Here is a 23,986-nt window from a genome sequence, read left to right on the forward strand (position 1 = left end):
AAAAATCCCATAACACACCACAACACAGTAAAGATGTGGACAGCAATTATCCCCGAATGCTAATCAATAAAAAATGCCTGTAAAATTCACTGCTCTGTTTTTTTGCTTGTTTACAGCTGGTCATGTCATAGGGGCCCGTTTTGTTACATCACCAACATTATGAATATGGCCCAACTCGCTTAAATATATGGCTCTGCTCAAAAGGTAGTGCACTATGGGAAACTACCCTGAAAATCCAGACCTGTTTTATTTATATTTAAACTTCTTGAACCAGACTGGTACCCAGGCTATAACCTACCCACAACATAACACACCGTAATCAAACTTTAGACTACAACAAGTGACACCATGTTAGCCATAAATAGGCTCTACCTCTGACCACAACAACGGAAGAAGCCATACCTCCATGAGGTTAGTGATGAAGAAGTTGTCCTGTAGAGCGGATACTCCTTTCTCTGGTAGGATGGACGTCTGTCGACACACAGGACACGACAACGTCAGAGACTCTGGAGGGATGTAGTTCTGTAAACAGCTGAAGAGAGAGAGAGAGAGATAGGGGAGATGGGGGGAGAGAGAGAGAAATAAGGGGAAGGACAGAGGAAGAAAGAGGGGGAGAGAGAGTGAGTGAGAAAGAGAGTGAGTGAAAGGGAGAGAGTGAGGGAGAGAGAAAGGGAGAGAGAGCGAGAGAGAGAGAGGGAGAGGGAGGGAGAGAGTGAGTGAAAGGGAGAGAGACAGAGGGAGTGAAAGGGAGAGAGAGAGAGAGAGGGAGGGTGAAAGGGAGAAAGGGTTTGCAAAAGGGGGAGAAACAGAAAGAACAGATTTCTGTTACAAATGATAACGCAATATGCAACCGCTTTGGGACGTGTATATCTGTTAATACTCTATTGCTTTGCCAGGCGCGCATCACTGTCATACCAAAAGAGCCTGAGCCAGGGAAAGCTGACAACCTTCCTGTCAAGCATAACAGAGAGAGAGAGAGAGGGGGAGGGATATAGAGAGGGGAGAGAGAGAGGGGGAGGGATATAGAGAGGGGAGAGAGAGAGGGGGAGGGATATAGAGAGGGGAGAGAGAGAGGGGGAGGGATATAGAGAGGGGAGAGCGAGAGGGGGAGGGATATAGAGAGGGGAGAGAGAGAGGGGGAGGGAGAGAGAGAGGGGAGAGAGAGAGGGGGAGGGATATAGAGAGGGGAGAGAGAGAGGGGGAGGGATATAGAGAGGGGAGAGAGAGAGGGGGAGGGATATAGAGAGGGGAGAGAGAGAGGGGGAGGGATATAGAGAGGGGAGAGCGAGAGGGGGAGGGATATAGAGAGGGGAGAGCGAGAGGGGGAGGGATATAGAGAGGGGAGAGAGAGAGGGGGAGGGATATAGAGAGGGGAGAGAGAGAGGGGGAGGGATATAGAGGGGAGAGAGAGAGGGGGAGGGATATAGAGAGGGGAGAGAGAGAGGGGGAGGGATATAGAGGGGAGAGAGAGAGGGGGAGGGATATAGAGGGGAGAGAGAGAGGGGGAGGGATATAGAGAGGGGAGAGCGAGAGGGGGAGGGATATAGAGAGGGGAGAGCGAGAGGGGGAGGGATATAGAGGGGAGAGAGAGAGGGGGAGGGATATAGAGAGGGGAGAGCGAGAGGGGGAGGGATATAGAGAGGGGAGAGCGAGAAGTGTTAAGTGTTTCATGAGACAGTACTTCTTTCTCTTTCCCTCTGTCACCTATTTCTCTCTCTCTCTCTAACTCTCTCTTGCTCTCCTCCCTTTCATCACATGTCTCTTTTCATCCTGAGGACACCTAAGATCTGCAGTCTGAGACACAGACAGACACCAGCTACAGACACCAGCTACAGACACCAGCTAGAGATACCTACATACACCAGCTGCAGACACCAGCTGCAGACACCACATACAGACACCAGCTACATACAGCCACAGACAGCTACAGACACCAGCTACAGACACCAGCTACAGACACCAGCTACAGACACCAGCTACATACACCAGCTACAGACACCAGCTACAGACACCAGCTACAGACACCAGCTACATACACCAGCTACAGACACCAGCTACAGACACCAGCTACAGACACCAGCTACAGACACCAGCTACATACACCAGCTACAGACACCAGCTACAGACACCAGCTACAGACACCAGCTACAGACACCAGCTACAGACACCAGCTAGAGATACCTACATACACCAGCTGCAGACACCAGCTACAGACACCACATACAGACACCAGCTACATACAGCCACAGACAGCTACAGACACCAGCTACAGACACACACAGACACCGACAGGCACCTACAGACACCAGCGACAGACACCAGCTACTGCCATCTACAGACACCCACAGACACCAGCTACAGACACCTACAGACACCAGCTACAGACACCTAGAGATAGCTCTATGCATAAACAGTAACCTAAAGTAAAGTAACTTTAAGTAACGTTTTGGGGTCGAATCCTTCGTTAAATTCAATCTATGTTCAATTTATGAATATTGTTGCACTCCTATACAGAGAAATGTCAAATAAAACTGACTCGAATTGAAAGAGATTGAACGACTGATTGTTTTCCTCGTGTGTGTCTGTGAGTTTGCCCATGTGCATGCGTGTGCCTGGTTGATTATGATGCCATGTTGGTACCAAGCCCTCCGACACCCCCAGCTCTCTTCCCTCCCTCCTCCATCTAAAAGCCTCTGATAGAGGCGGTGTTTTGTTTCTGAAAGAGAGAGAGAGAGAGAAGGATAGAGAGAGAGGGGGACAGAGAGTGAAAGAGAAGGATAGAGAGAGAGGTAGAAAGAAAGATAGATAGAGGGATTTTTAATCGTCTCTGACTACCTTTCAACAATGGCCGTCTCTCAGATTGCTGCATGGTGTTGGCAGATCTTAAAACTCAGGAACGCACTTAGAAACTTTAGTACCTTTTAGAACCGTTTGGAACCTTTTAGAGCCTTTAGAAGTTTTAGAACATTTAGATTTTTTTTTAGAACCTTTAGAACATTAGAACCTGTATAACGTTAGAAACTTTAGACCCTTTTAGAACCTTTAGAACATTTAGAACCTTTAGAAGCTCTAGAACCTTTAGAACCTTTAGAAGCTCTAGAAGCTTTAGAACGTTTAGACGCTCTATAAGCTCTAGAAACTTAACACATTTAACACCTTTAGAACCTTTAGAAACTTTAGAACCATTAGAAACCTTTAGAAGCTTTAGAACCTTTAGAAGCTTTAAAAGCTATAAGCTTTAGAACCTTTAGAACCTTCAGAAGCTCTATAAGCTTTAGAAGCTTTAAAAGCTCTATAAGCTTTAAAACCTTTTAAAAACTTTAGAAGCTTAAGAAGCTTTAGAACCTTTTAAAACCTTTAGAAGCTCTAGAAGCTTTAGAAACTCTAGAAGCTTTAGAACCTTTAGAACCTTTAGACGCTTTAAAAGCTTTAAAAGCTCTAGAAGCTTTAGAATGTTTAGAAGCTTTAGAAGGTTTAGAAGCTTTAGAACCTTTTAAAACCTTTAGAAGCTCTATAAGCTTTAGAACCTTTAGAAACTTTAGAACCTTTAGAAGCTTTAAAAGCTCTGTAAGCTTTAGAACATTTAGAAGCTTTAGAAGCGTTAGAAGCTTTAGAACCTTTAGAACCTTTAGAACCTTTAGAAGCTTTAAAAGCTCTGTAAGCTTTAGAACATTTAGAAGCTTTAGAAGTGTTAGAAGCTTTAGAACCTTTTAAAACCTTTAGACGCTCTAGAAGCTTTAGAACCTTTAGAAACTTTAGAACCTTTAGAACCTTTAGAAGCTTTAAAAGCTCTGTAAGCTTTAGAACATTTAGAAGCTTTAGAAGTGTTAGAAGCTTTAGAACCTTTTAAAACCTTTAGACGCTCTAGAAGCTTTAGAACCTTTAGAAACTTTAGAACCTTTAGAAGCTTTAAAAGCTCTATAAGCTTTAGAACCTTTAGAAACGTTAGAACCTTTAGAAGCTTTAAAAGCTCTATAAGCTTTAGAACCTTTAGAAACTTTAGAACCTTTAGAAGCTTTAAAAGCTCTATAAGCTTTAGAACCGTTAGGACGTTTAGAAGGTTTAGAACCTTTAGAACCTTTGGAAGCTCTAGAACCGTTAGAAACTTTTAAAACCTGTCAAACCTTTAGAATCTATCTATGTGATTACCACACTGAACACCTACACCACCCGATGTCACAGGAAGGCCAAAAAGATCCTCAAGGACAACAACCACCCGAGCCACTGCCTGTTCACCCTGCTATCATCCAGAAGGCGAGGTCAGTACAGGTGCATCAAAGCAGGGACCGAGAGACTGAAAAACAGCTTCTATCTCAAGGCCATCAGACTGTTAAACAGCCACCACTAGCACATTAGAGGCTGCGGTCAACATACAGACTTGAAATCCCTGGCCACTTTAATAAACGGATCACTAGTCACTTTAATAACGCCACTTTAATCATGTTTACATATCTTACATTACTCATCTCATATGTATATACTGTATTTTATCTATTGCATCTTGCCTATGCCGCTCTGTCATCGCTCATCCATATATTTACATGTATATATTCTTATTCCATTCCTTTACTTAGATTTGTGTGTATTAGGTAGTTGTGAAATTGTTAGATTACTTGTTAGAAATTACTGCACTGTCGGAACTAGAAGCACAAGCATTTCGCTACACTCGCATTAACATCTGCTAACCATGTGAATGTGACCAATACGATTTGATTTTAGTTATTTTTGAGCTAACGGTAAGTAATTTAGTAGGGTAGGGTTTAGGGGTTAGGGTGTATAAGTAGGGTTAGGGTAGTGGTTAGGGTTTAAGGGTTTAGGGGTTAGGTTGGTTAGCGTGTATAAGTAGGGTTAGGGTAGTGGTTAGGGTTTAGGGGTTAGGGGCTAGGGTGGTTAGCGTGTATAAGTAGGGTTAGGGTAGTGGTTAGGGTTTAGGGGTTAGGGTAGTGGTAGTGGTAAGGGTATATATAGGGTGTAGTGGTTAGGGTACAGGGTACAGGGTAGGCTTACTTCTCACAGAAGGTGTGGAGGCAGGGCAGGACTTTAGGGTTGTGATAGTGGTTAGGGTATAGGATGTAGGGTGTAGGGGTTAGGGTGTAGTGTAAACTTACTTCTCACAGAAGGTGTGGAGGCAGGGCAGGACTTTAGGGTTGTGGTAGTGGTTAGGGTATAGGATGTAGGGTGTAGGGGTTAGGGTGTAGTGTAAACTTACTTCTCACAGAAGGTGTGGAGGCAGGGCAGGACTTTGGGATTGTGGTAGTGGTCTAGACAGATGCTGCAGACCAGGAACTGTTTGTCGATCTGCCGGACCACCGGGCTGGTGCCGCCTGTCTCCCGCTGCGCCATGGGAACAGACATTCACACACACAGCCAGCCACCGCCACTACACTTAACCTGCAGAGAAGGAGAGAGAGAGAGATGTCTTTATTCGTTTTGAACTTTTGGGAGTGTAATGTTTACTGTAAACGTTTTTATTGTTTATTTCAGAGAGAGAGAGAGAGAGAGAGAGAGACAGAGAGAGAGACAGAGAGACAGAGAGAGAGAGAGAGACAGAGAGAGAGACAGAGAGACAGAGAGAGAGAGAGAGAGAGAGAGAGAGAGAGAGAGAGAGAGGGGTGGTTGTGAGTAGTGGGGCCTGTGGTTGTGACTAGCGGTGGGGCCTGTGGTGGAAGTAGTGGTGGGCCTGTGGTTGTGAGTAGCGGTGGGGACTGTGGTTGTGAGTAGCAGTGAGCCTGTGGTTGTGAGTAGTGATGGGGCCTGTGGTTGTGAGTAGTGATGGGGCCTGTGGTTGTGAGTAGCAGTGAGCCTGTGGTTGTGAGTAGCAGTGAGCCTGTGGTTGTGAGTAGCAGTGAGCCTGTGGTTGTGAGTAGCAGTGAGCCTGTGGTTGTGAGTAGCGGTGGGGACTGTGGTTGTGAGTAGTGATGGGGACTGTATTTGCATTTGTATTTACTTAGGCCTCACTCCCCCCTATCTGAGATATCTACTGTAGCCCTCATCCTCCACATACAACATCCGTTCTGCCAGTCACATTCTGTTAAAGGTCCCCAAAGAACACACATCCCTGGGTCGCTCGTCTTTTCAGTTCGCTGCAGCTAGCGACTGGAACGAGCTGCAACAAACACTCAAACTGGACAGTTTTATCTCCATCTCTTCATTCAAAGGCTCAATCATGGACACTCTTACTGACAGTTGTGGCTGCTTTGCGTGATGTAATGTTGTCTCTACCTTCTTGCCCTTTGTGCTGTTGTCTGTGCCCAATCATGGCTGTACCCTGTGCTGCTACCATGTTGTGATGCTACCCTGTTGTTGTCATGTTGTGTTGCTACCATGTTGTTGTCATGTTGTGATGCTACCCTGTTGTTGTCATGTTGTGATGCTACCCTGTTGTTGTCATGTTGTGATGCTACCCTGTTGTTGTCATGTTGTGTTGCTACCATGTTGTTGTTATGTTGTGTTGCTACCATGTTGTTGTTATGTTGTGTTGCTACCATGTTGTTGTTATGTTGTGTTGCTACCATGTTGTTGTTTTCATGTTGTGTTGCTACCATGTTGTGATGCTACCATGTTGTTGTCATGTTGTGTTGCTACCATGTTGTTGTTTTCATGTTGTGTTGCTACCATGTTGTTGTTGTGTTGTGTTGCTACCATGTTGTTGTTTTCATGTTGTGTTGCTACCATGTTGTGATGCTACCATGTTGTTGTCATGTTGTGTTGCTACCATGTTGTTGTTTTCATGTTGTGTTGCTACCATGTTGTTGTTATGTTGTGTTGCTACCATGTTGTTGTTTTCATGTTGTGTTGCTACCATGTTGTGATGCTACCATGTTGTTGTCATGTTGTGTTGCTACCATGTTGTTGTTTTCATGTTGTGTTGCTACCATGTTGTTGTTGTCATGTTGTGTTGCTACCAAGCTGTGTTGTCATGTGTTCCTGCCTTGCTATGTTGTTGTCTTAGGTCTCTCTTTATGTAGTGTTGTCTCTTGTTGTCATAATGTGTGTTTAGTCCTATATTTTTATGCAATTCATTTTTTTTTTTTAATCCCAGCCCCCGTCCCCGCAGGAGGCCTTTTGCCTTTTGGTAGGACGTCATTGTAAATAAGAATTTGTTCTTAACTTACTTGCCTAGTTAAATAAAGGTTTAATATATATATAAAAAAATTTAAACACACACACACGCACACAAATAGGTCAAGTGACACAAGTGTCCATCCAAACCTCACATAAAAACAAGACTGTACAGCATACACTGAGTGTACAAAACATTAAGAACACCTGCTCTTTCCATGACATAGACTGACCAGGTGAATCCAGGTGAAAGCTATGATCCCTTATTGATGTCACCTGTTAAATCCACTTCAAATCAGTATAGATTGTCCCGTGTAGTTCGTAAAGCATGTCGCTTTACAACAGCAGGATCGTGGGTTAGCTTCCCACCAGGAGAACAAATATGTACGTGCAGTAATGTGTAGTTTGTAGATGCTGTTCGAGGAACTAGAAGCATTCCTAGTGGGTCAGGGGATTTACAATTTATGTTCCTGACACACATTAAAACACGCACACACATACGCACACATGCACACACACACACATGCACACGCACGTATGCACATGCAAGCGTAAACAAACATTCGACCCCCCACCCCCCATTCTGCACATCTGCCACAGATATACTGGAGTCTTAAATCTGAGGCGGACTCCCTGCTGTTACCGTGCTGACGCTGATCTGGATAACACACACACACATACACACACACACATCCACATACACACATCCACATACACACATGCACATACACACATGCACATACACACATGCACACATATATGCACACACACACACTCAAGCATGCACACACACACACGACACACACATGCACGCACACAAACACACACACACACGTACACGCGTACACACACACTCTCTCGTTCTGTTCTTTTCTCTCACTCTATATATAACACTACCCACCCTATACACTACCCACCCTATATACTACCACCCTATACACCACCCACCCTATACACTACCCACCCTATACACTACCCACCCTATATACTACCACCCTATACACTACCCACCCTATACACTACCACCCTATATACTACCACCCTATACACTACCACCCTATATACTACCACCCTATACACTACCACCCTATATACTACCACCCTATACACTACCACCCTATATACTACCACCCTATATACTACCACCCTATATACTACCACCCTATACACTACCACCCTATAAACTACCCACCCTATATACTACCACCCTATATACTACCACCCTATATACTACCACCCTATATACTACCACCCTATACACTACCCACCCTATATACTACCCACCCTATATACTACCCACCCTATACACTACCACCCTATATACTACCCACCCTATATTCTACCCACCTTATACACTACCCACCCTATATACTACCACCCTAAATACTACCACCCTATATACTACCACCCTATACACTACCCACCCTATATACTACCCACCCTATATACTACCCACCCTATACACTACCACCCTATATACTACCCACCCTATATACTACCACCCTATACACTACCCACCCTATATACTACCCACCCTATACACTACCCACCCTATACACTACCACCCTATATACTACCACCCTATATACTACCACCCTATATACTACCACCCTATACACTACCACCCTATATACTACCACCCTATATACTACCCACCCTATATACTACCACCCTATATACTACCACCCTATATACTACCACCCTATATACTACCACCCTATATACTACCACCCTATACACTACCACCCTATATACTACCACCCTATATACTACCCACCTTATATATACTACCACCCTATATACTACCACCCTATATACTACCCACCCTATATACTACCACCCTATATACTACCCACCCTATATACTACCACCCTATATACTATCCACCTTATATACTACCACCCTATATACTACCACCCTATATACTACCCACCCTATATACTACCACCCTATATACTACCCACCCTATATACTACCACCCTATATACTACCCACCCTATATACTACCCACCCTATATACTACCACCCTATATACTACACACCCTATATACTACCACCCTATATACTACCACCCTATATACTACCCACCCTATATATACTACCACCCTATATACTACCACCCTATATACTACCCACCCTATATATACTACCCACCCTATATACTACCCACCCGATATACTACCCACCCTATATACTACCCACCCTATATACTACCACCCTATATACTACCCACCCTATATATACTACCACCCTATATACTACCACCCTATATACTACCCACCCTATATACTACCCACCCTATATACTACCCACCCTATACACTACCCACCTTATATACTATCCACCTTATATACTACCACCCTATATACTACCACCCTATATACTACCCACCCTATATACTACCACCCTATATACTACCCACCCTATATACTACCACCCTATATACTACCACCCTATATACTACCCACCCTATATATACTACCCACCCTATATACTACCCACCCTATATACTACCACCCTATATACTACCACCCTATATACTACCCACCCTATATATACTACCCACCCTATATACTACCCACCCTATATACTACCACCCGATATACTACCCACCCTATACACTACCCACCCTATATACTACCCACCTTATATACACTACCCACCCTATACACTACCCACCCTATATATACTACCCACCCTATATACTACCCACCCTATATACTACCACCCGATATACTACCCACCCTATACACTACCACCCTATATACTACCACCCTATATACTACCCACCCTATATACTACCACCCTATATACTACCCACCTTATACACTACCCACCCTATATACTACCACCCGATATACTACCCACCCTATACACTACCACCCTATATACTACCACCCTATATACTACCCACCCTATATACTACCACCCTATATACTACCCACCTTATACACTACCCACCCTATATACTACCACCCGATATACTACCCACCCTATACACTACCCACCCTATACACTACCACCCTATATACTACCCACCTTATACACTACCCACCCTATATACTACCACCCGATATACTACCCACCCTATACACTACCCACCCTATATACTACCACCCGATATACTACCCACCCTATACACTACCACCCTATATACTACCCACCTTATACACTACCCACCCTATATACTACCACCCGATATACTACCCACCCTATACACTACCCACCCTATATACTACCCACCTAATACACTACCCACCCTATATACTACCACCCGATATACTACCCACCCTATACACTACCCACCCTATACACTACCACCCTATATACTACCCACCTTATACACTACCCACCCTATATACTACCACCCGATATACTACCCACCCTATACACTACCACCCTATATACTACCCACCCTATATACTACCCACCCTATACACTACCCACCCTATATACTACCCACCCTATACACTACCCACCCTATACACTACCACCCTATATACTACCCACCTTATACACTACCCACCCTATATACTACCACCCGATATACTACCCACCCTATACACTACCCACCCTATATACTACCACCTAATACACTACCCACCCTATATACTACCACCCGATATACTACCCACCCTATACACTACCCACCCTATACACTACCACCCTATATACTACCCACCTTATACACTACCCACCCTATATACTACCACCCGATATACTACCCACCCTATACACTACCACCCTATATACTACCCACCCTATATACTACCCACCCTATACACTACCCACCCTATATACTACCCACCTTATACACTACCCACCCTATATACTACCACCCTATATACTACCCACCCTATATACTACCCACCCTATACACTACCCACCCTATATACTACCCACCTTATACACTACCACCCTATATACTATACCCTATACTCTACCACCCTATATACTATACCCTTTATACTACCCACCCATTCACATACAGACAGACATGACAGACTGACACCAAGCCAGACAGATTCCTTTACACTCTATCCTACATTTAGTGTGTAATCAAACCTTCTGTAGGAACATCCCATTGAGGTCAATCACATGACGTATCCTCCGCAGTATTCTAACCTTAGGTGGAGGATGTTGACATTAAAACAAAGAACGGGGAAGGAGCTCCACGTGTTCACCACGGCGACTTACAAAAAACAGAAACATCTCACTTAAACTCAAAAGCAAGCGTTCTTCAACATGACGTGTGTACTACTCCATGGAGCAGAGACATGCAGGTATTAGACTAATCTTGAGCGTAAAGCGGTCTGAGCGGATTTCTAATATATACGAAAGAAATTAAAACGAAGTCGAGTACCATTCAAGAGCAGGATTAGAGATGGGTCGGCCACTCAGTCTGGAGAGGCCCAGAGAAAATCACAAAACATGACCAGGAATGGAATCCATAAGGAAAGCGAATAGGAGGGCGTCCAACAATGACCTGGTGTAGGTGTCTAGACCCAGAAATCAAGAGAAACAAAGTCCTCACCCTGTGGTCTCTTCATCATCCAAATACATTGGACTCAAACAACAACACTTCAACCAATCCAATAGTATCCATTTTGACTTCTGTGTCACTGTCACTAGTACAACTGGTTGAAAACAAGATGTCGCCGACAGCTGAACTGAATGTGAACGATCGAACTGGTTCAGTGTGATTTTTGTTGTTCTTGTGTGTTTCTGTACTTTGTCCCCACAAAGCTATCCTGGATTTGCCTATTAACAAGGGTGGTGGTGTGTAGGGGATAAGACACACACACACACACACACACACACACACACACACACACACACACACACACACACACACATATATACTACCCACCCTATATACTACCACCCTATATACTACCCACCCTATATACTACCACCCTATATACTACCACCCTATATACTACCCACCCTATATATACTACCCACCCTATATACTACCCACCCTATATACTACCACCCTATATACTACCACCCTATATACTACCCACCCTATATATACTACCCACCCTATATACTACCCACCCTATATACTACCACCCGATATACTACCCACCCTATACACTACCCACCCTATATACTACCCACCTTATATACACTACCCACCCTATACACTACCCACCCTATATATACTACCCACCCTATATACTACCCACCCTATATACTACCACCCGATATACTACCCACCCTATACACTACCACCCTATATACTACCACCCTATATACTACCCACCCTATATACTACCACCCTATATACTACCCACCTTATACACTACCCACCCTATATACTATCACCCGATATACTACCCACCCTATACACTACCCACCCTATATACTACCCACCCTATATACTACCCACCCTATATACTACCCACCCTATATACTACCCACCTTATACACTACCCACCCTATATACTACCACCCGATATACTACCCACCCTATACACTACCCACCCTATACACTACCACCCTATATACTACCCACCTTATACACTACCCACCCTATATACTACCACCCGATATACTACCCACCCTATACACTACCCACCCTATATACTATGCACCAAAACCCTATGCACCAAAACACTACCCACCTTATACACTACCCACCCTATATACTACCACCCTATATACTACCCACCCTATATACTACCCACCCTATACACTACCACCCTATATACTACCCATCCTATATACTACCCACCCTATACACTACCCACCCTATATACTACCCACCTTATACACTACCCACCCTATATACTACCACCCTATATACTACCCACCCTATACACTACCCACCCTATACACTACCCACCCTATATACTACCCACCTTATACACTACCACCCTATATACTATACCCTATACTCTACCACCCTATATACTATACCCTTTATACTACCCACCCATTCACATACAGACAGACATGACAGACTGACACCAAGCCAGACAGATTCCTTTACACTCTATCCTACATTTAGTGTGTAATCAAACCTTCTGTAGGAACATCCCATTGAGGTCAATCACATGACGTATCCTCCGCAGTATTCTAACCTTAGGTGGAGGATGTTGACATTAAAACAAAGAACGGGGAAGGAGCTCCACGTGTTCACCACGGCGACTTACAAAAAACAGAAACATCTCACTTAAACTCAAAAGCAAGCGTTCTTCAACATGACGTGTGTACTACTCCATGGAGCAGAGACATGCAGGTATTAGACTAATCTTGAGCGTAAAGCGGTCTGAGCGGATTTCTAATATATACGAAAGAAATTAAAACGAAGTCGAGTACCATTCAAGAGCAGGATTAGAGATGGGTCGGCCACTCAGTCTGGAGAGGCCCAGAGAAAATCACAAAACATGACCAGGAATGGAATCCATAAGGAAAGCGAATAGGAGGGCGTCCAACAATGACCTGGTGTAGGTGTCTAGACCCAGAAATCAAGAGAAACAAAGTCCTCACCCTGTGGTCTCTTCATCATCCAAATACATTGGACTCAAACAACAACACTTCAACCAATCCAATAGTATCCATTTTGACTTCTGTGTCACTGTCACTAGTACAACTGGTTGAAAACAAGATGTCGCCGACAGCTGAACTGAATGTGAACGATCGAACTGGTTCAGTGTGATTTTTGTTGTTCTTGTGTGTTTCTGTACTTTGTCCCCACAAAGCTATCCTGGATTTGCCTATTAACAAGGGTGGTGGTGTGTAGGGGATAAGACACACACACACACACACACACACACACACACACACACACACACACACACACACACACACACACACACACACACACACACACACACACACACACACACACACACTTTCAGAGCCTGTTGGTCATACTGAGTTGACCTGCTTCTGCCCCACAACTAACTAATCATCTGAGAACAGTACAAAGACATACAGTGTGTATGTGTGTGTGTGTGTGTGTGTGTGTGTGTGTGTGTGTGTGTGTGTGTGTGTGTGTGTGTGTGTGTGTGTGTGTGTGTGTGTGTGCACGCGCAGGGCTGGCACAATTACCATAGAACTGTGTAATCGACGGTTATGGATGAAGACCGTCATCTAAATCAAACAATAAATAAATAACCGGCATAACCATAAAAAAAAAAAAACGCTGACTGAAGACGGGACTGCCGGGCAGTTGTGTAGTTGAGTCCAGTTCAGTCCGTTTCTACGGTAACGTGGACAATCAACAACGTAATGTTGCTCCTTCCTGAAACAAGATAGTATCGAAAGAGTCTTCAGTTGCCTAGGCAACTGCCCCCCACAATGCAGAAGCAGGACACATAGAAATAACGTGGAACCTCTGAAGTTTACCGTATGCTTCCAACCCTAAACAGTTTGAGCATATATTATGACCAAATATTTTGACGTTTTTTTGTTCGTTTTGGTGTGTCGGCAGGGTTTATATTTTTTTCAGCTGTTCGAGCACACACTTTTTTTTCTTGAGGCTAGTCAAAGTTCGGTATCTGAAGTCTTCGGTCCTTCGACCGTGATTGGTCAAAAGAAGGGATTCTTCAAGAAGTGTTTGTTGTCATTCAACGAGAGACAACTAGTTGTCATGCCTATTTTTTTCCACTTGAGAAATACTGCACCAAAACATATTATTTATATGTCAAATTGACTAACTAAGACCTCTGAACAAAACGTAATGTATTACAGATTTCTTGATTTATCTATGCGTACTACTAGTATACGTTTGCACTTGCCTTTAAAAATCGCAAACGTATTATTATATGTTGACTAACCAATCGCAGTGAAATTAGATTTAAATCTAGTCATGATCAGTTTCGTTATTAAAGTTTAGTAGATGCAGTCAGTTGTTGACATTGTTGGTTGGCTAGCAAGCACTTGACGTTACACATCGTTCACTGTTGGGAAAACTGGTCCAGGTACTTGATAGCTAGCTATCGTTAGTTTAATTTAAATAAAGCTAAATTATGTGCTAATATGAAAGTTAAACTGTAAACTATAAAGTATAACCCACCATAGCTTAAATTATCAATGAGGTCCCGGGTGGAGGGTTCTTGGGTTGAACGTGGACGAACGTGGACGAGTACAACCCACACCACCGTCACATAGAGCACCGCCCACCGGGCGTGGAAAGTCTCCTTGTTCCTCTGTGTACACTCCGCCCATCGGGTGTGGAAAGTTCTCTTGTTCCTCTTTGTACACACCGCTCACCGGACTGCTAGTCCAACCATTATGCCATAATTGACTTGAATGGTGACGCCTGTTATACTCATTCTATCTCTATGGCAGCACATGCAGTCAATAGCGAAGGACAGGAGATAATGTGTGTGTCCCCCGACAAAAAAGAAAACGGATATTACAGAGACCGCGGTCATTTGGCTGGGCAGTTACCGTCATGCAAAGTTCTATGACCTCACAACCCTATGTGTGGTCCAGATCAACCTAATATCCTGTAGTCTCAGTACAGAACTAGTGATCAACCTAATATCCTGCAGTCTCAGTCTCAGTACAGAACTAGTGATCAACCTAATACCCTGCAGTCTCAGTACAGAACTAGTGATCAACCTAATATCCTGCAGTCTCAGTCTCAGTACAGAACTAGTGATCAACCTAATACCCTGCAGTCTCAGTACAGAACTAGTGATCAACCTAATATCCTGTAGTCTCAGTACAGTACAGAACTAGTGATCAACCTAATACCCTGCAGTCTCAGTACAGAACTAGTGATCAACCTAATATCCGGCAGTCTCAGTACAGAACTAGTGATCAACCTAATACCCTGCAGTCTCAGTACAGAACTAGTGATCAACCTAATACCCTGCAGTCTCAGTACAGAACTAGTGATCAACCTAATACCCTGCAGTCTCAGTACAGAACTAGTGATCAACCTAATACCCTGCAGTCTCAGTACAGAACTAGTGATCAACCTAATATCCTGCAGTCTCAGTACGGAACTAGTGATCAGCCTAATACCCTGCAGTCTCAGTACAGAACTAGTGATCAACCTAATATCCTGCAGTCTCAGTACAGTACAGAACTAGTGATCAACCTAATACCCTGCAGTCTCAGTACAGAACTAGTGATCAGCCTAATACCCTGCAGTCTCAGTACAGAACTAGTGATCAACCTAATACCCTGCAGTCTCAGTACAGAACTAGTGATCAACCTAATACCCTGCAGTCTCAGTACAGAACTAGTGATCAACCTAATATCCTGCAGTCTCAGTACGGAACTAGTGATCAGCCTAATACCCTGCAGTCTCAGTACAGAACTAGTGATCAACCTAATATCCTGCAGTCTCAGTACAGAACTAGTGATCAACCTAATATCCTGCAGTCTCAGTACAGAACTAGTGATCAACCTAATACCCTGCAGTCTCAGTACAGAACTAGTGATCAACCTAATACCCTGCAGTCTCAGTACAGAACTAGTGATCAACCTAATATCCTGCAGTCTCAGTACAGAACTAGTGATCAACCTAATACCCTGCAGTCTCAGTACCGAACAGAACTAGTGATCAACCTAATATCCTGCAGTCTCAGTACAGAACTAGTGATCAACCTAATATCCTGTAGTCTCAGTACAGAACTAGTGATCAACCTAATACCCTGCAGTCTCAGTACAGAACTAGTGATCAACCTAATACCCTGCAGTCTCAGTACCGAACAGAACTAGTGATCAACCTAATACCCTGCAGTCTCATTACAGAACTAGTGATCAACCTAATACCCTGCAGTCTCAGTACAGAACTAGTGATCAACCTAATATCCTGCAGTCTCAGTACAGAACTAGTGATCAACCTAATACCCTGCAGTCTCATTACAGAACTAGTGATCAACCTAATATCCTGCAGTCTCAGTACAGAACTAGTGATCAACCTAATACCCTGCAGTCTCAGTACAGAACTAGTGATCAACCTAATACCCTGCAGTCTCAGTACAGAACTAGTGATCAACCTAATACCCTGCAGTCTCAGTACAGAACTAGTGATCAACCTAATACCCTGCAGTCTCAGTACAGAACTAGTGATCAACCTAATATCCGGCAGTCTCAGTACAGAACTAGTGATCAACCTAATACCCTGCAGTCTCAGTACAGAACTAGTGATCAGCCTAATACCCTGCAGTCTCAGTACAGAACTAGTGATCAACCTAATACCCTGCAGTCTCAGTACAGAACTAGTGATCAGCCTAATACCCTGCAGTCTCAGTACAGAACTAGTGATCAACCTAATACCCTGCAGTCTCAGTACAGAACTAGTGATCAACCTAATACCCTGCAGTCTCAGTACAGAACTAGTGATCAACCTAATATCCTGCAGTCTCAGTACGGAACTAGTGATCAGCCTAATACCCTGCAGTCTCAGTACAGAACTAGTGATCAACCTAATATCCTGCAGTCTCAGTACAGAACTAGTGATCAACCTAATATCCTGCAGTCTCAGTACAGAACTAGTGATCAACCTAATACCCTGCAGTCTCAGTACAGAACTAGTGATCAACCTAATATCCTGCAGTCTCAGTACAGAACTAGTGATCAACCTAATACCCTGCAGTCTCAGTACAGAACTAGTGATCAACCTAATACCCTGCAGTCTCAGTACCGAACAGAACTAGTGATCAACCTAATATCCTGCAGTCTCAGTACAGAACTAGTGATCAACCTAATATCCTGCAGTCTCAGTACAGAACTAGTGATCAACCTAATACCCTGCAGTCTCAGTACCGAACAGAACTAGTGATCAACCTAATATCCTGCAGTCTCAGTACAGAACTAGTGATCAGCCTAATACCCTGCAGTCTCAGTACAGAACTAGTGATCAACCTAATATCCTGCAGTCTCAGTACAGAACTAGTGATCAACCTAATACCCTGCAGTCTCAGTACAGAACTAGTGATCAACCTAATACCCTGCAGTCTCAGTACCGAACAGAACTAGTGATCAACCTAATATCCTGCAGTCTCAGTACAGAACTAGTGATCAGCCTAATACCCTGCAGTCTCAGTACAGAACTAGTGATCAACCTAATACCCTGCAGTCTCAGTACCGAACAGAACTAGTGATCAACCTAATATCCTGCAGTCTCAGTACAGAACTAGTGATCAACCTAATATCCTGCAGTCTCAGTACAGAACTAGTGATCAACCTAATACCCTGCAGTCTCAGTACAGAACTAGTGATCAACCTAATACCCTGCAGTCTCAGTACCGAACAGAACTAGTGATCAACCTAATACCCTGCAGTCTCATTACAGAACTAGTGATCAACCTAATACCCTGCAGTCTCAGTACAGAACTAGTGATCAACCTAATATCCTGCAGTCTCATTACAGAACTAGTGATCAACCTAATATCCTGCAGTCTCAGTACAGAACTAGTGATCAACCTAATACCCTGCAGTCTCAGTACAGAACTAGTGATCAACCTAATACCCTGCAGTCTCAGTACAGAACTAGTGATCAACCTAATACCCTGCAGTCTCAGTACCGAACAGAACTAGTGATCAACCTAATACCCTGCAGTCTCAGTACAGAACTAGTGATCAACCTAATACCCTGCAGTCTCAGTACGGAACTAGTGATCAGCCTAATACCCTGCAGTCTCAGTACAGAACTAGTGATCAACCTAATATCCTGCAGTCTCAGTACAGAACTAGTGATCAACCTAATATCCTGCAGTCTCAGTACAGAACTAGTGATCAACCTAATACCCTGCAGTCTCAGTACAGAACTAGTGATCAACCTAATACCCTGCAGTCTCAGTACCGAACAGAACTAGTGATCAACCTAATATCCTGCAGTCTCAGTACAGAACTAGTGATCAACCTAATATCCTGCAGTCTCAGTACAGAACTAGTGATCAACCTAATACCCTGCAGTTTCAGTACAGAACTAGTGATCAACCTAATATCCTGCAGTCTCAGTACAGAACTAGTGATCAACCTAATATCCTGTAGTCTCAGTACAGTACAGAACTAGTGATCAACCTAATACCCTGCAGTCTCAGTACAGAACTAGTGATCAACCTAATACCCTGCAGTCTCATTACAGAACTAGTGATCAACCTAATACCCTGCAGTCTCAGTACAGAACTAGTGATCAACCTAATATCCTGCAGTCTCATTACAGAACTAGTGATCAACCTAATATCCTGCAGTCTCAGTACAGAACTAGTGATCAACCTAATACCCTGCAGTCTCAGTACAGAACTAGTGATCAACCTAATACCCTGCAGTCTCAGTACAGAACTAGTGATCAACCTAATACCCTGCAGTCTCAGTACAGAACTAGTGATCAACCTAATACCCTGCAGTCTCAGTACAGAACTAGTGATCAACCTAATATCCTGCAGTCTCAGTACGGAACTAGTGATCAGCCTAATACCCTGCAGTCTCAGTACAGAACTAGTGATCAACCTAATATCCTGCAGTCTCAGTACAGAACTAGTGATCAACCTAATATCCTGCAGTCTCAGTACAGAACTAGTGATCAACCTAATATCCTGCAGTCTCAGTACAGAACTAGTGATCAACCTAATACCCTGCAGTCTCAGTACAGAACTAGTGATCAACCTAATACCCTGCAGTCTCAGTACCGAACAGAACTAGTGATCAACCTAATATCCTGCAGTCTCAGTACAGAACTAGTGATCAACCTAATACCCTGCAGTCTCAGTACAGAACTAGTGATCAACCTAATACCCTGCAGTCTCAGTACCGAACAGAACTAGTGATCAACCTAATATCCTGCAGTCTCAGTACAGAACTAGTGATCAACCTAATATCCTGCAGTCTCAGTACAGAACTAGTGATCAACCTAATACCCTGCAGTCTCAGTACAGAACTAGTGATCAACCTAATACCCTGCAGTCTCAGTACCGAACAGAACTAGTGATCAACCTAATACCCTGCAGTCTCATTACAGAACTAGTGATCAACCTAATACCCTGCAGTCTCAGTACAGAACTAGTGATCAACCTAATATCCTGCAGTCTCATTACAGAACTAGTGATCAACCTAATATCCTGCAGTCTCAGTACAGAACTAGTGATCAACCTAATACCCTGCAGTCTCAGTACAGAACTAGTGATCAACCTAATACCCTGCAGTCTCAGTACAGAACTAGTGATCAACCTAATACCCTGCAGTCTCAGTACAGAACTAGTGATCAACCTAATACCCTGCAGTCTCAGTACAGAACTAGTGATCAACCTAATATCCTGCAGTCTCAGTACGGAACTAGTGATCAGCCTAATACCCTGCAGTCTCAGTACAGAACTAGTGATCAACCTAATACCCTGCAGTCTCAGTACAGAACTAGTGATCAACCTAATATCCTGCAGTCTCAGTACAGAACTAGTGATCAACCTAATACCCTGCAGTCTCAGTACAGAACTAGTGATCAACCTAATACCCTGCAGTCTCAGTACAGAACTAGTGATCAACCTAATACCCTGCAGTCTCAGTACCGAACAGAACTAGTGATCAACCTAATACCCTGCAGTCTCAGTACAGAACTAGTGATCAACTTAATACCCTGCAGTCTCAGTACAGAACTAGTGATCAACCTAATACCCTGCAGTCTCAGTACAGAACTAGTGATCAACCTAATACCCTGCAGTCGCCAGTTCAATAGAAAATAGCAAAAATAAAGTAAAATCATTGAATGAGTAGGTGTGTCCAAACTTTTGACTGGTACTGTGTAAATCTATGTACGTACATATGCATGTATGTATGTATGTATGTATGTTTGAAAAAAAAAATATTACGCAATAAGTAAAGTGTTGGTCCCATGTTTCATGAGCTGAAATAAAATATCCCAGCAGTTTTCCATACTCAGAAAAAGCTTATTTCTCTCAGATTTTGTGCAGAAATGTTTTTACGTCCCTGTTAGTGAGCATTTCTCCTTTGCCAAGATAGTCCATCCACCTGACAGTTGTGGCATATCAAGTGCTGATTAAACGGCATGATCATTACAGAGGTGCACCTTATGCTGGGCTGTAAAAGGCCACTCTAAAATGTGCAGTTTTGTCTCATAACACAACGCCACAGATGTCTCAAGTTTTGAGGGAGCGGTGCATTTGGCATGTTGACTGCAGGAATGTCCACCAGAGCTGTTGCCAGAGAATGGAATGCTAATTTCTATACCATATACTGCCTTCAACCTCGTTTAAAATAATTTGGCATTGTGTCCAACCGGCTTCACAACCACAGGCCACGTGTAACCAAACCAGCCCAGGAACTCCACATCAGGCTTCCTCACCTGCGGGATCTTCTGACAGCTGATGCAAATGTGGATTTTCTCAACCGAAGAGAATTAACACAATTTAATTTTATTGTTGGCAATTTCAATGCACAGAGATACTGTGACGTGATCCTGAGGCCCATTGTCGTGCCATTCATTCGTTCACCATCACCTCATGTTTCAGCATAATAATGCACGGTCCCATGTCACAAGGATCTGTACACAATTCCTGGAAGTTGAAGCAATCCCAGTTCTTCAATGGCATACTCACCAGACAATATCACCCGCCGAGCAAGTTTGGGATGCTCTGGATCGACGTCTACGACAGAGTTTTCCAGTTCCCGCCGTTATCCATCAACTTCACACAGCCATTGAAGAGAAGTGGGACAACACTCCACAGGCCACAATCAACAGCCTGATCAACTCCATGTGAAGGAGATGTGTCGCTCTGCATGAGGCAAATGGTGGTCACACCAGATACTGACTGGTTTTCTGATCCATTCCCATAACAAAACGAAACAAAGTTAACTGTGACCAACAGATGCATATCTGTATTCCCAGTCATGTGAAATCACTAGATTAGGGCCTCATGAATTTATTTAAATTGTCGGAAATCCTCCCTCACTCCCAGCTCTCCCTGCTCTCCCCAACAAATCCTCCCTCACTCCCAGCTCTCCCTGCTCTCCCCAACAAATCTTCCCTCACCCCCATCTCTCCCTGCTCTCCCCAACAAATCCTCCCTCACTCCCAGCTCTCCCTGCTCTCTCCAACAAATCCTCCCTCACTCCCAGCTCTCCCTGCTCTCCCCAACAAATCCTCCCTCACTCCCAGCTCTCCCTGCTCTCCCCAACAAATCCTCCCTCACTCCCAGCTCTCCCTGCTCTCCCCAACAAATCCTCCCTCACTCCCAGTTCTCCCTGCTCTCCCCAACAAATCCTCCCTCACTCCCAGCTCTCCTTGCTCTCCCCAACAAATCCTCCCTTACTCCCAGCTCTCCCTGCTCTCCCCAACAAATCCTCCCTCACTCCCAGTTCTCCCTGCTCTCCCCAACAAATCCTCCCTCACTCCCAGCTCTCCTTGCTCTCCCCAACAAATCCTCCCTCACTCCCAGCTCTCCCTGCTCTCCCCAACAAATCCTCCCTCACTCCCAGCTCTCCCTGCTCTCCCCAACAAATCCTCCCTCACTCCCATCTCTCCCTGCTCTCCCCAACAAATCCTCCCTCACTCCCAGCTCTCCCTGCTCTCCCCAACAAATCCTCCCTCACTCCCAGCTCTCCCTGCTCTCTCCAACAAATCCTCCCTCACTCCCAGCTCTCCCTGCTCTCCCCAACAAATCCTCCCTCACTCCCAGCTCTCCCTGCTCTCCCCAACAAATCCTCCCTCACTCCCAGCTCTCCCTGCTCTCCCCAACAAATCCTCCCTCACTCCCAGCTCTCCCTGCTCTCCCCAACAAATCCTCCCTCACTCCCAGCTCTCCCTGCTCTCCCCAACAAATCCTCCCTCACTCCCAGCTCTCCCCAACAAATCCTCCCTCACTCCCAGCTCTCCCAAACAAATCCTCCCTCACTCCCAGCTCTCCCAACAAATCTCCCTCACTCCCAGCTCTCCCCAACAAATCCTCCCTCACTCCAAGCTCTCCCCAACAAATCTCCCTCACTCCCAGCTCTCCCCAACAAATCCTCCCTCACTCCCAGCTCTCCCCAACAAATCCTCCCTCACTCCCAGCTCTCCCCAACAAATCCTCCCTCACTCCCAGCTCTCCCCAACAAATCCTCCCTCACTCCCAGCTCTCCCTGCTCTCCCCAACAAATCCTCCCTCACTCCCAGCTCTCCCCAACAAATCCTCCCTCACTCCCAGCTCTCCCCAACAAATCCTCCCTCACTCCCAGCTCTCCCCAACAAATCCTCCCTCACTCCCAGCTCTCCCCAACAAATCCTCCCTCACTCCCAGCTCTCCCCAACAAATCCTCCCTCACTCCCAGCTCTCCCTGCTCTCTCCAACAAATCCTCCCTCACTCCCAGCTCTCCCTGCTCTCCCCAACAAATCCTCCCTCACTCCCAGCTCTCCCTGCTCTCCCCAACAAATCCTCCCTCACTCCCAGCTCTCCCTGCTCTCCCCAACAAATCCTCCCTCACTCCCAGCTCTCCCTGCTCTCCCCAACAAATCCTCCCTCACTCCCAGCTCACCCTGCTCTCCCCAACAAATCCTCCCTCACTCCCGGCTCTCCCAAACAAATCTTCCCTCACTCCCAGCTCTCCCCAACAAATCTCCCTCACTCCCAGCTCTCCCCAACAAATCCTCCCTCACTCCCAGCTCTCCCCAATAAATCCTCCCTCACTCCCAGCTCTCCCCAACAAATCCTCCCTCACTCCCAGCTCTCCCCAACAAATCCTCCCTCACTCCCAGCTCTCCCTGCTCTTAGCCGGCTGGGATCAACAAATAACAGCAACAGAGAGACCTAGAGAGGCAGAAGAAGAGAGGAAATACAGCAGGGTCTGGGAGGGTAGAGACGCACACTGGGGGCGAGATAGCTGAAACAATAGCATTGCTCTGTGTCTATGTCACGGCCAATAACTTGTCCACTGAGTATAAACAATAAATAACACACACCCTCCTGTAGCACGCGACTGCTCGGTGGTAAACAAAAAAAACACACACACACACAC

At 44.8% G+C, this 23,986-nt stretch overlaps 1 protein-coding gene across 7 annotated transcripts in view; it reads right to left on the reverse strand.

Annotated features, from left to right (window-relative positions):
- Positions 1 to 23,986, reverse strand: part of LOC139552850 (tripartite motif-containing protein 3-like) — a 116,154-nt gene that overhangs the window by 39,059 nt on the left and 53,109 nt on the right. For all 7 annotated transcript variants that reach the window (XM_071364946.1, XM_071364941.1, XM_071364945.1 and 4 more), the window contains 2 exons: positions 5,210 to 5,391; positions 403 to 532 (listed from right to left, as the gene is read on the reverse strand). In XM_071364946.1, the coding sequence (XP_071221047.1) occupies positions 403 to 532; positions 5,210 to 5,355 (276 nt within the window). In that variant the 5' untranslated portion in view covers positions 5,356 to 5,391. The remainder of the gene's footprint in view (positions 1 to 402; positions 533 to 5,209; positions 5,392 to 23,986) is intronic.

Source organism: Salvelinus alpinus, chromosome 24 (genome assembly GCF_045679555.1).
Source record: "Salvelinus alpinus chromosome 24, SLU_Salpinus.1, whole genome shotgun sequence".
NCBI lineage: Eukaryota > Metazoa > Chordata > Actinopteri > Salmoniformes > Salmonidae > Salvelinus > Salvelinus alpinus.